Below are 13,432 nucleotides of genomic sequence, written 5' to 3' on the forward strand. Positions count from 1 at the left end.
CCATCTTCCCTCTCCTCTCTCCGAGAGATGCAAATTAAAACTACAATGAGATACCACTTTACACTATTTAGAATAACCAGTGTAAACAAAGGAACAAACAAGTGTTGGAGAGGCTGTGGAAAAAAGGGGACCCTAGTTCACTGTTGGTGAGATTGCAGACTGGTAAAATTACTATGAATAACAGTATGGAATTTTCTCAGAAAACTAAAAATGGAACTGCCTTTTGACCCAGCAATTCCATTGCTAGGATTATATCCTAAGAACCCTAAAACACTAATCCAAAAGAACCTATGCACTCCAATGTTCATAGCAATACAATTTATAATAGCCAAGTGTTGGAAGCCACCTAGGTGCCCAGCAGTAAATGAATGGATCAAAAAACTATAGTACATTTACACAGTGGAATTCTATGCAGCAGAAAGACAGAAGGAGCTCCTACCCTTTGCAACAGCATGGATGAAACTGGAAAGCATTATGCTGAGTGAAATAATCAAGGCAGTGAAAGACGAATACCATATGATCTCACCTTTAACAGGAACCTAAACAACAAAACAAGCAAGCAAAATATAACCAAATACACTGAAATAGAGAACAAGCTGACAGGGAGGAGTGAGGTGGGAATTTCAGGGGAAAAAGGGAAGTATTTACAGGAACAAGTATAAAGGACACATGGACAAAAACTTAGGGGGGGTGGAAATGGGAGGGAGGTGGGTTGGGATGGGAATAAAAAACAGAACTTGAGCAATAATTAAAAAAATAATAATAAAAGAACTTATATGTACAACCGATGGACATGAACTAAAGGGAGGGAATGTGGGTGGGAGGGGATGTGCAGTGTGGAGGGGAGTGAAGGAGGGAAACAGGACAAATGTAATAGCATAACCAATAAAATATATTTAAAAAAATGAAAACACAACTTGTCAAAACTTGTAGAATGCAGTGAAAACAATGGTTAGAGGTAAATTATAGCATTGACTGCATACATTAAAAAAGAAAGATGTATTGATAATCTAAGTTGCCATCTTAGAAAACCAGAAAAGAGGAGCAAATTAAATCCAAAGTAAGCAGAAAAAAATGAAATAATAAAAATTGAGACAAATCAAATAATTTAAAAACAGGAAATAGAGAAAATCAATGAAACAAAAGCTTCCTTTGAAAAGATCAATAAAATGGACAAGTGTCCAACCAGGCAAATTAAGGAAAAAAACAACAGTGAGTATACAAATTACTAATTTCGAAAACGAAAAAAAAAGATATCACTATAGATATCCTATGTACATTAAAAGGTAAATAAAAGAATACTATGAACCATTCTATGCCCATAAATTTGAAAACTTCAATGTAATGAACCAATTCCTTGAAATACACAATTTGTCAATATTCAGACATGAAGAGACAATCTGAATAGACCTATATCTATTAAAGAAATTCAATCAATAATTAATAACCTTCCAAAACAGAGGGTTCACTGGTGAATTATACCAAACATTTCGGGAAGCAATGGGTACCACTTCTCTACAATCTCTTTCAGAGGAGAAAAGCAGAAATAATATTTCTGAACTCATTCTATAAGGCCAGAATTTCCCTAATACAAGTATCAAACAAAGTCATTACAATAAAACTACAAATATCATTCCTAAACATAGAGGCAAAATTTCTCAATGATATATTAGCAAATCAAATCTAAGAATGCATAAAAATAATTACATACCACAATGAAGTGGGATTTATCCTAGGTACGCAAGACTGGTTCAACATTGAAAAATCAATTTATGTAACCTACCAGAACAGGCTAAAAAAGAAAAGTCACACAATCATATTAATTGATGCAGAAAAAAGCATTTGACAAAATTCAACACCAAAGAATCATAATAAAAACTCTCAGTAAAGTAAGATGAGGAACTTTCTCAGCTTAATAAAAAATATTGACAAAAAACCCCAAAACCAAAGAACCTACAACATCATACTTAATGGTGTAGCACTACAATAAAGGCTTTCCTACCACCATGAGGTACAAGGCCAGAATGTCTTCCTTTCTTATCACTCTTATTACATCATAGTGGAATTTTTTGCTACTGCAATAAGACAAGAGAAGGGATTTGGATTTGGAAGAAAGAAATAAAACTGTCTTTGTTCACAGGTGAAATGATCATCTATGCAAAAAATCCAAAAGAATAGACAACCAACTGTATGGGAAAACATATTTGCCAATGATACCTCAGACAAAGGTTTAATCTCCAAAATATACAAAGAACTTACACGACTCCACTCTAGGAAGACATCGAACCCAATTAAAAAATGGGAAAAGGACTTGAACAGACACTTCTCTAAAGAGGACATACAGAATATCCAGAGACACATGAAGAGATGCAAATTAAAACCACAATGAGATACCACTTTACACCAGTCAGGATGGCTATAATAGACAACGCAACAAACAACAAATGTTGGAGAGGGTGTGGGGAAAAGGGGTCCTTAGTTCACTGTTGGTGGGATTGCAGACTGGTACAACCATTATGGAAAACAGTATGGAATTTTCTCAGAAAAATAAAAATCGACCTGCCTTTGGACCCAGCAATTCCACTGCTAGGATTATACCCCAAGAATCCTAAAACATCAATTTCAAAGAACCTATGCACCACAATGTTCATAACAGCACAATTTACAATAGCCAAGAGTTGGAAGCAACCTAGGTGCCCATGAGTAAATGAATGGATCAAAAAATTGTGGTACATATACACAATGGAATTCTATGCAGCAGAGAGAAAGAAGGAGCTACTACCTTTTGCAACAACATGGATGGAACTGGAAAGCATTATGCTGAGTGAAATAGGCCAGGCATTGAAGGACAAATACCATATGATCTCACCTTTGACAGGAAGCTAAAGAATAAAACAAACAAGCAAACAGAATAAAAACAAAGACACTGAAATAGAGAACAAATGGGCAGCGACCAGAGGGGAGGGGGAAGGGAACTTAAGGGGAAAAAGGGGGAGGGATTTTGAGGAACAAGTATGAAAGACACAGAGATGAGGACTGGGGGGGGGGGAGAATAGGAGAGAGGGGGGAGACGGGGGTGGGTGGGATGGGAGAAATAGATAAAAAAATGTACTTGAAAAGTAACTAAATAAAATTTAGTATTAAAAAAAATCCAAAAGAATAAATCAATAAACTTCCGGGAAGTAAGAAGTGATTTTATCAAGGTTGCAGGAGACAAAAAACAATATTTAAATAAGATAAACAAATAGCAAATAAGCATATGAAAGGACTTATCACATCATACGTCATCACGGAAATGCAAATTAAAACAAGACCCACTACACGCCTATAAAAATGGCCAAAATCAAGAACACTGACAACACAAAATGCTGGAGAAGATGTGGAACAACAGAAACTCTCATTCACTGCTGGTGAAAATGGAAAACAATACAGCTTCTTGGAAGACAATTTGGCAGTTTGTTACCTACTCTTTACCATATGATCCTGCAATCATGCTCTTTGGTATTTATTTAAAGTAGATGAATACAGGTTCACACAAAAAATGCACATGTTTATATTAGTTTCCTTCATAACTGCAATAACTTGGAAGCAATCAAGATGTCTCTCAGTAGGTGAATTGATAAACTGTGAACATACAGATAATAAAATTTTTAAAAAAGAAATTAAAATTTTATTTAAAAATCCCCCCAAAAGTCTTAAAGGCAAGATAGTTATACAAATATTACTTTTTATTATTGTTCTTAAAGTATAGTTGTCTCTCTTTTCACCCCACCATGCCCTACTCATCCTGGCCTCCCACCCTCATACCACCCTTTGTCTTTGTCTATGGGTCCTTTATACATGTTCCCTGATGGCCCTTCCCCTGTTATACTTCTCCCCTCTCCTCTCCAGTTACCGTATGTTCTTTTTTTTTAAGATTTTATTTATTTATCTTTAGAGGGGAAGGGAAGGAGAGAAATATCAATGTGTGGTTGCCTCTCGTGGGTTCCCCTCTGGGAACTGGCCTGCAACCCAGGCATGTGCTCTAACTGAGAATCAAACCACGATCGTTTGGCTCCCAGGCCTACACTCAATCCACTGAGCTACACCAGCCAGGGCCAAGTATGTTCTTTATTTCAATGTCTCTGGTTGTATTTTGCTTGCTTGTGTTTTGTTGATTACGTTCCACTTATAGGTGAAATCATAGGGTATATGTCTTTCATTGCCTAGCTTATTTCACTTAAAATAATGCTCTCCAGTTCCACACATGATGTCACAAACAGTAGGCATTCTTTCTTTCTGCTGCATAGTATTCCACTGTGTAAATGAAACTCAATCACTCAATCCACTGTGTAAATGTACCATAGTTTTTTGATCCACTAATTTACTGAGGGGTACTTAGATTGCTTCCAGCACTTAGCTATTGTAAATTGTGCTATAAACATTGGCCTGCATAGGTTCTTTTGAATTAGTGTTTCAGGATTCTTAGGGTATATTCCCAGCAGTGGAAATGCTAGGACAAAAGGCAATTCCATTTTTAGTTTTCGGAGAAAATTCCATACTGTTTTCAACAGTGGCTGCCCCAGTCTGCATGCCCACCAACAGTGCACTAGGGTACCCTTTTCTCCTCAGCCTCTCTAACACTTGTTTGTTGATTTGTTTATGATGGCCGTTCTCACCAATGTGAAGTGGTATCTCATTGTGGTTTTAATTTTTCTCTCTCTGATGGCTAGTGATGCTGAGCATCTTTTCATGTCTCTGGGTCCTCTGTATGTCCTACTTGGAGAAGTGCTGTTCAAGTCTTTTGCCCATTTTTTTTAATTGACTTGTTTGTCTTCAGGGAGTGGAGTCATGTGAATTATTTATGTGTTTTGGAGATCAAACCCTTGTCTGAGATACCACTGGCAATATGTTTTCCCATATGGTTGCTTTTGGTTTTGTTTTAATGCTGTTTTCTTTTGCCATGCAGAAGCTTTTTATTTTGATTAGGTCCCATTTGTTTATTCTTTCATGTCCCTGGCTCTAGAGGACATATTGGTGAAAATACTGCTACAAGGAATATCTGAGATTTTCCTGCCTATATTATCCTCTAGGACTTTTACGGTGTTACAACTTATACTTAAGTCTTTTACCCACCTTGAATTTATTTTTGTGTATGGAGTAAGTTGGTGATTGAGTTTCATTTTTTGTTGTTGTTGTTGCATGTAGCTGTCCAGTTCTCCCAACACCATTTGTTGAAGAGGCTATTTTTACTCCATTTTATGCTTCTGCCCCCTTTGTCAAATATGAATTGATCATAGAGACCTGTGTTTATTTCTGGGCTCTCTATTTTGTCCCACTGATCTATGTGTCTGTTCTTATGCCAGTGCCAGATTGTTTTGCTTATGGTGGCCTTGTACTACAGTTCTTTTTATCCTGTACAGACAATGAAATCTTATTCAGTACTAAAAAGAAATAAGCTATGAAGCCAAGAACAGACATGGAAGAACCTTAAAAGCATATTACTAAGAAAGTAGCCAGTCTGAAAAGGTGACATACTGTATGATTCCATGTCACATTCTTGAAAAGGCAAAACTATCATTCATAAGTGGTTGCCAAGGGTTGGAGAGAGAGGAGGGATGAATAAGTGGAGCACAGAGTACTTTTACGGCAGTAAAAATACTCTGTATGATGCCATAATGATATATATATATTAAATATTTATCCAAACCCATAGTACGTACAACATCAAGATTCAACCTTAATGTAAACTATAGAGTTTGAGTAATCATGATACATCATTGTTAGTTCATCAAGTGTAAGGTACCACTCTGGAGAAGAAGTAGCTAATGGAGTAGGTTATACATGTGTGAGTACAAGGGGTATATGGGACCTCTTTTTATCTCCCCCTCAGTTTTCCTGTGAAACTAAAACTGATCTACAAAAAAATAAACCACTAAATTAAAAATTACCTTTTCCATTTAAGTTCTTAATTTTTTGTAATTGTTTTTTTATATCATGTAAAGTGTATCCAATATCATTTCTCTACACAGAAAACCAATTTTTCAGCATTATAAATTAAATATCCAATTCTCAGCCTGTAATGTGCATTGCCATCTCTGTCAGAGATGCTAAATATTCCACAACTCATGGATAAGTACCCCATAAAGACTTGTACCACTCAAAAAATGAATAGCATGCCATTAATAAACAGTGGTTTAAGTCAGCCACTGAATTTTTTTAAAAACTTTTTTTATTCCTCTAAATTCTGATTCTTTTCAAATTTGCCTGGACATTTTTCATAATTGTTTGTTCTGTGCTGCTTTTTCAATGGCATCTTTTACTTTTTTTTAAATTTTATTTAGTTATTTTTCAAGTACAGTTTTTAAAAATATGGAACGCTTCACGAATTTGTGTGTCATCCTTGCGCAGGGGCCATGCTAATCTTCTCTGTATCGTTCCAATTTTAGTATATGTGCTGCCGAAGTGAGCACGGCATCTTTTACTTTGTAAACATTTTAGAGCCTGCATTTCATAACCCCTGAACATAAAGTACTTGGGGGTCTAAATATGCTACTTGTTACTTCTGTATGCTGTTACCCATGGTGGCATGTTTGTGTTTGGTGATTTTTGAATTATGAGCTCATACTCTATATCTTGTGGGCCTAAGTTGGGATCACTTTCTTTCTGAGAGAATTTGTATTTGCTTCTGCCAGAAGGTGTATACAAGTAGGAGCATTTTAGCTTCCTTGGAGGACCCCAAGCTTCCAAGCTTAATGTGAGAGTCTCACCCTTAGTTTCTCCACTTTGCAGCAGGCCACAGACTTACCCTAAAGATCCCAACTTATATGAACATTTGTCCCCAGAATACCTGGCCTTGTGTTTACTGACTGTTGTTATTTGAATTCTAACAAACTATTCCTCTTATTTTCTCCCCAAGGGGAATAGGAGTACATGGATATTTATTTCTTCAAAGCCCTGTGATTCCTTAAAAAGAACGTTATGGGTTATCTGAATTCCAATTATACTGAGTAAAGGCCACTTCAGAGTAGTTAGTCACACTACCTGCCTCCCTTCTATTTTGTCCCCTCTGGTGGAACTGAGATGGTATAAATCATCAAGTCTCCTGAGAGCTGGATAGACTGTCACTGAGTATCCTTTTCAAGGTTTAGGCTTGTAACAGGGAATGCATACCCCTGGAATGGGAGAGTGTCTTGAAGGGCGAATAGGTGACTGAAGACTTTGCCTCCTTGCTAAACAGAGAAGCCAGGAGAAGGGAAAAGGCAAACATGGCCAACACTGGCCCTTTTCAATTGGACTGATGGACACTTCCACTGGCTTTCAGCAAGCATGGGAATCTGAAACAGAGAGCTCCAAGAAGTGAAAAATCAGTTGGTTTTCCTCCCCTCCCATGGCAGGTGCGTATCAATGGTAACCAGCAGACCTGCCAACAGTAGCCAGTGCCTGCCCGTGATTAAAAAAGCCTGGGTGCATAGACTCAGAAGGATGCCTGTGGCTGAACAGCAATGGAGACCAGCTAAGGTACCTACATTTATGATATTTTTGGGTGGGAGAAGAGCTTCCTGGTACAATCTTGAACTGAGCTGGCAGAAAGTGATAGGATGATTTTTTCTTTAGGTATCCTAGAGGGAATGGGCTTTGAGGCAGAAACTTGCTGTTATTTCCAGAGACCTTGGTGGTAACTGTCAGCACTGTGAACAGATTTTTGTTCTTGTGTTATTTTCAGTTCTTGAACCTATATAGTAGTTGCAATAATAAATATCTAAATAGCTATTTTGATGTCATATTCTGAATTTTCCTTTCCCCATACTTTTTAAATTCTTTTTTTAAAAGATATTTTATTGATTATGCAATTCCAGTTATCCCATTTTGTGCTCCCCTTTATTCCCCTCTGTCCTGTACCCCCCTCCCACCATCATTCCCCCACCTTAGTTCATGTCCATGGGTCATACATATAAGTTCCTTGGCTTCTCCACTTTTCCTATATTATTCTTAACCGCCCCCTGTCTATTTTGTACCTACCACTTATGCTTATTCCCTGTACCTTTTCCCATTTTATTCGCCCCCCCACCTCTCTACTGATAACCCTCCATGTGATCTCCATTTCTGCAAGTCTGCTCCTGTTCTAGTTGTTTGCTTAGGCTTTTTTTTTTTTTACATTCAGTTGTTGATAATTGTGAGTTTGTTGTCATTTTACTGTTCATATATTTAATCATCTTTTTTCTTAGATAAGTCCCTTTAACATTTTGTATAATACGGGTTTGGGGATGATGACCTCCTTTAACTTTACCTTACCTAGGAGAAGCACTTTATCTGCCCTTTCATTCTAAATGATAGCTATGCTGGACAGAGTACTATTGGATGTAGGTTCCTGCCTTTCATAATCTCAGATACTTCTTTTAGTGCCTTCTTTCCTGTAAGGTTTCTTTTGAGAAAAAAAGCTGATAGTCTTACAGGAACTCCCTTGTAGGTAACTGTCTCCTTTTCTGTTGCTGCTTTTATGATGCTCTCCCTATCTTTTTAAAAAAGATTTTATTTATTTTTAGAAAGAAAGGAAGGGAGAGTGAAAGAGAGGGAGAGGAACATCAGTGTATGGTTGCCTCTCATGTGCCCCCTATTGGGTCCTGGCCCTGCAACCCAGACATGTCCCCTGACTGGGAATCCAACCAGTGACCCTTTGGTTTGCAGGCCAGCACTCAATCCACTGAGCTGCACCAGTCAGGGCAACTTGTTATCTTTAGTCTCTTGGGTAATGTAATTATGATGTGCCTTAGTGTGTGCTTCCTTGGGTCCAACTTCTTTGGGACTCTATGGGCTTCCCGGAAGTCTATTTCCTTTGTCAGATTAGGGAAGTTCTTTGTTATTTGCTCAAATAATTTTCCCATTTTTTGTTTTTCCTCTTCTCCTTCTGGCACCTCTATGATTTTCATGTTGGAACATTTAAAGTTCTACTGGAAGTTCCTAAGCCTCTCCTTATTTTTTTGAACTCTTATTTCTTCATTCTGTTCTGGTTGAATGTTTATTTCTTCCTTCTGCTCCAAACCATTGATTTGAGTCCCAGTTTCCTTCCCTTCACTGTTGGTTCCCTGCATATTTTTCTTTATTTCATTTTGCATAGCCTTCACTTCTTCCTCTACTTTGGACCATACTCGACCAATTCTGTGAGCATTCTGCATCCTGTTTACCAGTGGTTTGAACTCTGCATCTGATAGGCTGGCTATCTCTTCATCAGTTAGTTCTCTTTCTGGAGTTTTGATCTGTTCTTTCATTTGGGCCATATTTCTTTGTCTCAGCACACCTGTTACATGTAAAGGGTAGAGCCTTAGGTATTCACCAGGGTGGGGTAACCTACATCTCTGCATTGTGGGTCTGTATGTGGGTGGAAGGCTCCAAGGGGGAACAATGCTGCTTGCTCAGTTCTCACCAGCTTTCAGTCGCTTCCCCCTACACACAAGCCAATTGGGCCCTTCTGGTGCTGATTCCTGAGTGGGTGGGTTTGTGTATGTTCTAGGGCCCTGTGGGTCTCTGCAACGAACTCTCCTGTGAGGCTGAAAGTTGCTCCTGCCACCTCAACCCCTACAGATTTTTTCAGTCAGAGGTTTTGAGGCTTTCTTTTCCCATGCTAGAACCCTCAGTTGCATGGTCTGCCTTGCTCCCCAGTTGTTCCTCCCAGTCTATCTGCATACAAATGTGGGACCACCCAGTCTGCCAGCTACTGCCTTACCCTGCATTTCTTCTGCCCTGGCCATCTGTCTCCACCCCTTCTACCAATCTGAATGAATGTTTCTTCTTTAGCTCCTTGATTATTAGGACTTCCATGCAGTTCGATTTTCTGGCAGTTCTGGTTATTTTTTGTTTTTAAATTTACTGTTGCCTTCTTTTGGTTGTATGAGAAGGCAAAGTATATCTACCTACACCTCCATCTTGGCTGGAAGTCCCCTTTTCTGTTACTTTTGCTACCCAAAAATTTTAGGGAGAAACTTGACATTAAATACAATGTTCTTTTCCACTGAACTCTGTCTTTGGACATTTGCCTGGTAGGTATGTGGGAGAACCCCCTCTCCTGATTGGGTTCAGTAACAGACTTGGTTGGGCAGGTTGGAAGGAGATGTAATGAAGGACAAAAACCATTAATAAAGCCTAATCTGGCAAAGGGCAAACCCAAGTCTAGTAATGAAGTTGATGTTTTAATTTTCATCTGTTTGATTCATATGTCTGTTTTTCAGCTGACTGCAGAATTAGAAAAAACTCCATTTATATGAAATGGTCAAAATATACAACTTCATAAAAACAAAGTAGATTAGTGGTTGTTTAAGGATAAGGGTAGTGGAAACAGAAGTGACTACAAATGGTTGAGAGGTTACGTTCTGAGATGATGAATTATGTTATAAAACTAGGTAATGGTGAGGTTGCATAACTCTGTGCATACACTAAAAACTAGTGAATTCTACACCTGTAAGGGGCAAATTTATGGTATGTGAATTATATCTCAATAACGTTGTTATAACATTGAGAAAGACAGGGATATTACTTCTTGATATAAAACACATCTTCAAAATGCATATAAAACATAAAATTAAAATTCAGTGAACTGTCACAAAGCAAATATACATTTAACCATCACCCAAATCAATAAATAAAACTGCTAACAGAGCAGATACACTTCACTTGTTTCCTTATAATCATGTCCCACTCCCTCCAATTGTGGGACTTCTAACCACAGCATATCTTCCTTTTCTTTAATGATCTAGGAACAATAAATCCTGAATAAAAGATGTTTTCTAATTATGAGTGGCAAATATCTTTTCATATTCCAAGGCTTTTATTTGTATTCTTTTAATGAACAGATATTCTTAATTTTAACAAAGATAAATTAATACATGTTTTTATGATTAGTGTTTTTGAGTCATTTCCCTGATAACAGGGAACTATTAAATGATGCCCTCAAATACTGTTATTGAATACATATTCTTTAATCAGATCCATATACACAGTGGTGCAAAAGTAGGTTTATGGTTGTTCATATGAAAAAATACAAAAAATAATAACTAATAATACAAAAATAAAATATTTGTGTACAATACTCACAACTGCAAACTTACTTTTGCCACACCCTGTATCATTTTTTTCCTTTCAGTTATTTTTCCTGAAAAATTTTAGAAAATTTATAAAATACAAATTTTATGTATTTTTCCCAGGTTAGTATTTGAATAAAGTGAATTCAGATAAAGCAAATTAAGATGTTTATTAGAAATTAAATTCATAAAGATACTTATATTTCCTCATTTTCAGGATAACCAAATCACTGTTATATCAAGAAAATATTACTCTATACATTAAACTTCCATTTATCTACAAACAAAACAATAAAAAACATACCTAATATTTAAAAATAATATTGTGCACCAATAACTAATGTTCAAAATTATGTGCTTAGGAAATTGCAAAGCTCCCATGGATTTTATTACATTGAAAATATGTGTCAATATTCAAATAATAAAACTTTTAAGGCTAGCAGTTTTTTAACATTATATTTTGATTATGCTAATACAGTTGTCCTGATTTGCCACCCCTCTACCCAGCACGACCCACTCCCTCAGGAAATCCCACCATGGGTCCATGGGTCATGTGTGTAAGTTCTTTGGGCACTCCATTTTATATACTGTACTTTATACCCTCATGGGTTTTCTGTAATTACCTACTTGTAATTCTTAATCCCCTCATCTCTTCACACAGTCCTCCCCACTCCCCTCCCATCTGGCAACCATCAAAATGATCTCTGTATTGATGACTCTGTCTCTGTTCTTCTTGTTTGTTTTTTACATTCAATTGTTGATAGGTTTGTATTTTTTGCCATTTTATTGTCCACAGCTATGATCTTTTTCTTTTAAAAGTCCTTTTAACACTTTATATAATAATGGTTTGGTGATGATGAACTCCTTTAGTTTTTTCTTGTCTGGGAAGTCCTTTCTCTGCCCATTCTAAATGATATTTTTGCTGGGTAGAGCATTCTTGGCTATAGGTCCCTGCCTTTCATGACTTTGAATATTTCTAGCCAATCCCTTTTGCCTGCAAAATTCCTTTCCAGTAAATCAGCTGACAGTCTTATGGGAACTATCCTGTAGGTAACTAACTTCTCCTGCTGCCTTTAAGATTCTTTCTTTACTTTATTTCTGACATTTTAATTATGATGTGTCTTAGTGTGGGCCTCTTTGCATCCATCTTGCTTCCGACTATATGTGCTTCCTGCATTTGCATGTCTATTTCCTTCACCAAATTAGAAACATTTCCTTTCATTATATTTTCAAATAGATTTCCAATTTCTTGTTCTTTGTCTTCTCCTTCTGGCACCCCTATGATGCAAATGTTGGACTTCTTGAAGTTGTCCCAGTGGCTGTTCATACTATCATCATTTTGGGGGTTTCTTTTTTCTTCTTGTTGTTCTGATTGGTTATGTTTTGCTTCCTTATATTCCATATCATTGATTTCATTATAAGCTTCATCCATGCTACTGTTGTTTTCCTGTAAATTGTTCTTTATTTCAATTAGTGTATCCTTCATTTCTGACTAGGTCTTTTTTATGCTGTTGAGGTCCTCACTAAGTTTCTTGAGCATCCTTATAACCAGTGTTTTTAATCTGCTAGATTGCTTATCCTTATTTTGTTTAGCCCTTTTTCTGAAATTTTGATCTGTTCTTTCACTTGGACTATGTTTCTTTGTCTCCTCGTAATGGCAGCCTCCCTATATTTGTTTCTACATATTAGGTACACTGCTTTGACTCCATGTCTTGGTAGTGTGGCCTAATGTAATAGGTATCCTGTAGAGTCGTGTGGCACAGCCTCTCCTATCAATCTAGGTGGGTACTTAACGTGTACCCTTTATGTAGATTGAGTATACCCTGCTCTTGTAGTTGAGACTTGATTGATATTAGAAGGGTGATGGGAGGGATTTACCCAGGCTAGTCAGCTGCAATGATTGGATGTAACTACTTACCACTAACCTCCACATCCCCATGGAGATTATCTGTGCAGGAGCAGGGTGGTAGTGCTCCAACATGGTGTAGCTGTTCACTGGGTGTGCTGACCCTGGGGTTTCCCAGAAGGTTCAAGGCAAGGTCAGCCCCCACTTGTGTTTTGCCTGGGACCACCCTACTTGAGCTTTATTTATTTATTATTTTTTAAAGACTGAATTTATTTATTTTTACAGAGAGGGCAAGGGAGGGAGAGATGGAGAGAAACATCATTGTGTGATTGCCACTTACAGCCAAGAGGAGGTGTAGGCAGGTACAGTGTGCCTCCTTGCACAACCAAAAGAATGACGACAAATTTAAAAATAAAAAACAACCAGAACTGACAGAAGATCAAACTGTACGGAAGTCTGACAAACAAGGAGTTAATGAAGAAGCATTCATCCAGACTGGTAGGCGGGTAGAGATGGGCAACCAGGCAGAGAG

General features: G+C 37.4%; 1 protein-coding gene and 1 non-coding gene across 5 annotated transcripts in view; both read right to left on the reverse strand.

Annotated features, from left to right (window-relative positions):
* Positions 1-3,119: 3,119 nt before the first annotated feature.
* CDADC1 (cytidine and dCMP deaminase domain containing 1) overlaps positions 3,120-13,432 on the reverse strand; it is a 77,148-nt gene continuing 66,835 nt past the window's right edge. Inside the window, exon 9 of one of the 4 annotated variants that reach the window (XM_037139005.2) lies at positions 3,120-3,624. In XM_037139005.2, coding sequence (XP_036994900.1) covers positions 3,605-3,624 — 20 coding nt within the window. In that variant the 3' untranslated portion in view covers positions 3,120-3,604. Of the gene's footprint in view, positions 3,625-7,966; positions 9,278-11,390; positions 12,514-13,432 lie in introns of those variants that run through there. The other 3 variants (XM_053665433.1, XM_037139006.2, XM_037139004.2) reach the window with 3 other exon arrangements.
* LOC119044573 (U6 spliceosomal RNA) lies at positions 6,346-6,452 on the reverse strand. Its single transcript, XR_005081641.2, has one exon. It is a non-coding gene; the product is annotated as a U6 spliceosomal RNA (small nuclear RNA).

The sequence above is a fragment of the Artibeus jamaicensis genome, unplaced genomic scaffold, assembly GCF_021234435.1.
Source record: "Artibeus jamaicensis isolate MK-2021 breed Jamaican fruit bat unplaced genomic scaffold, CSHL_Jam_final contig_414, whole genome shotgun sequence".
In the NCBI taxonomy this organism is placed as follows: Eukaryota; Metazoa; Chordata; class Mammalia; order Chiroptera; family Phyllostomidae; genus Artibeus; species Artibeus jamaicensis.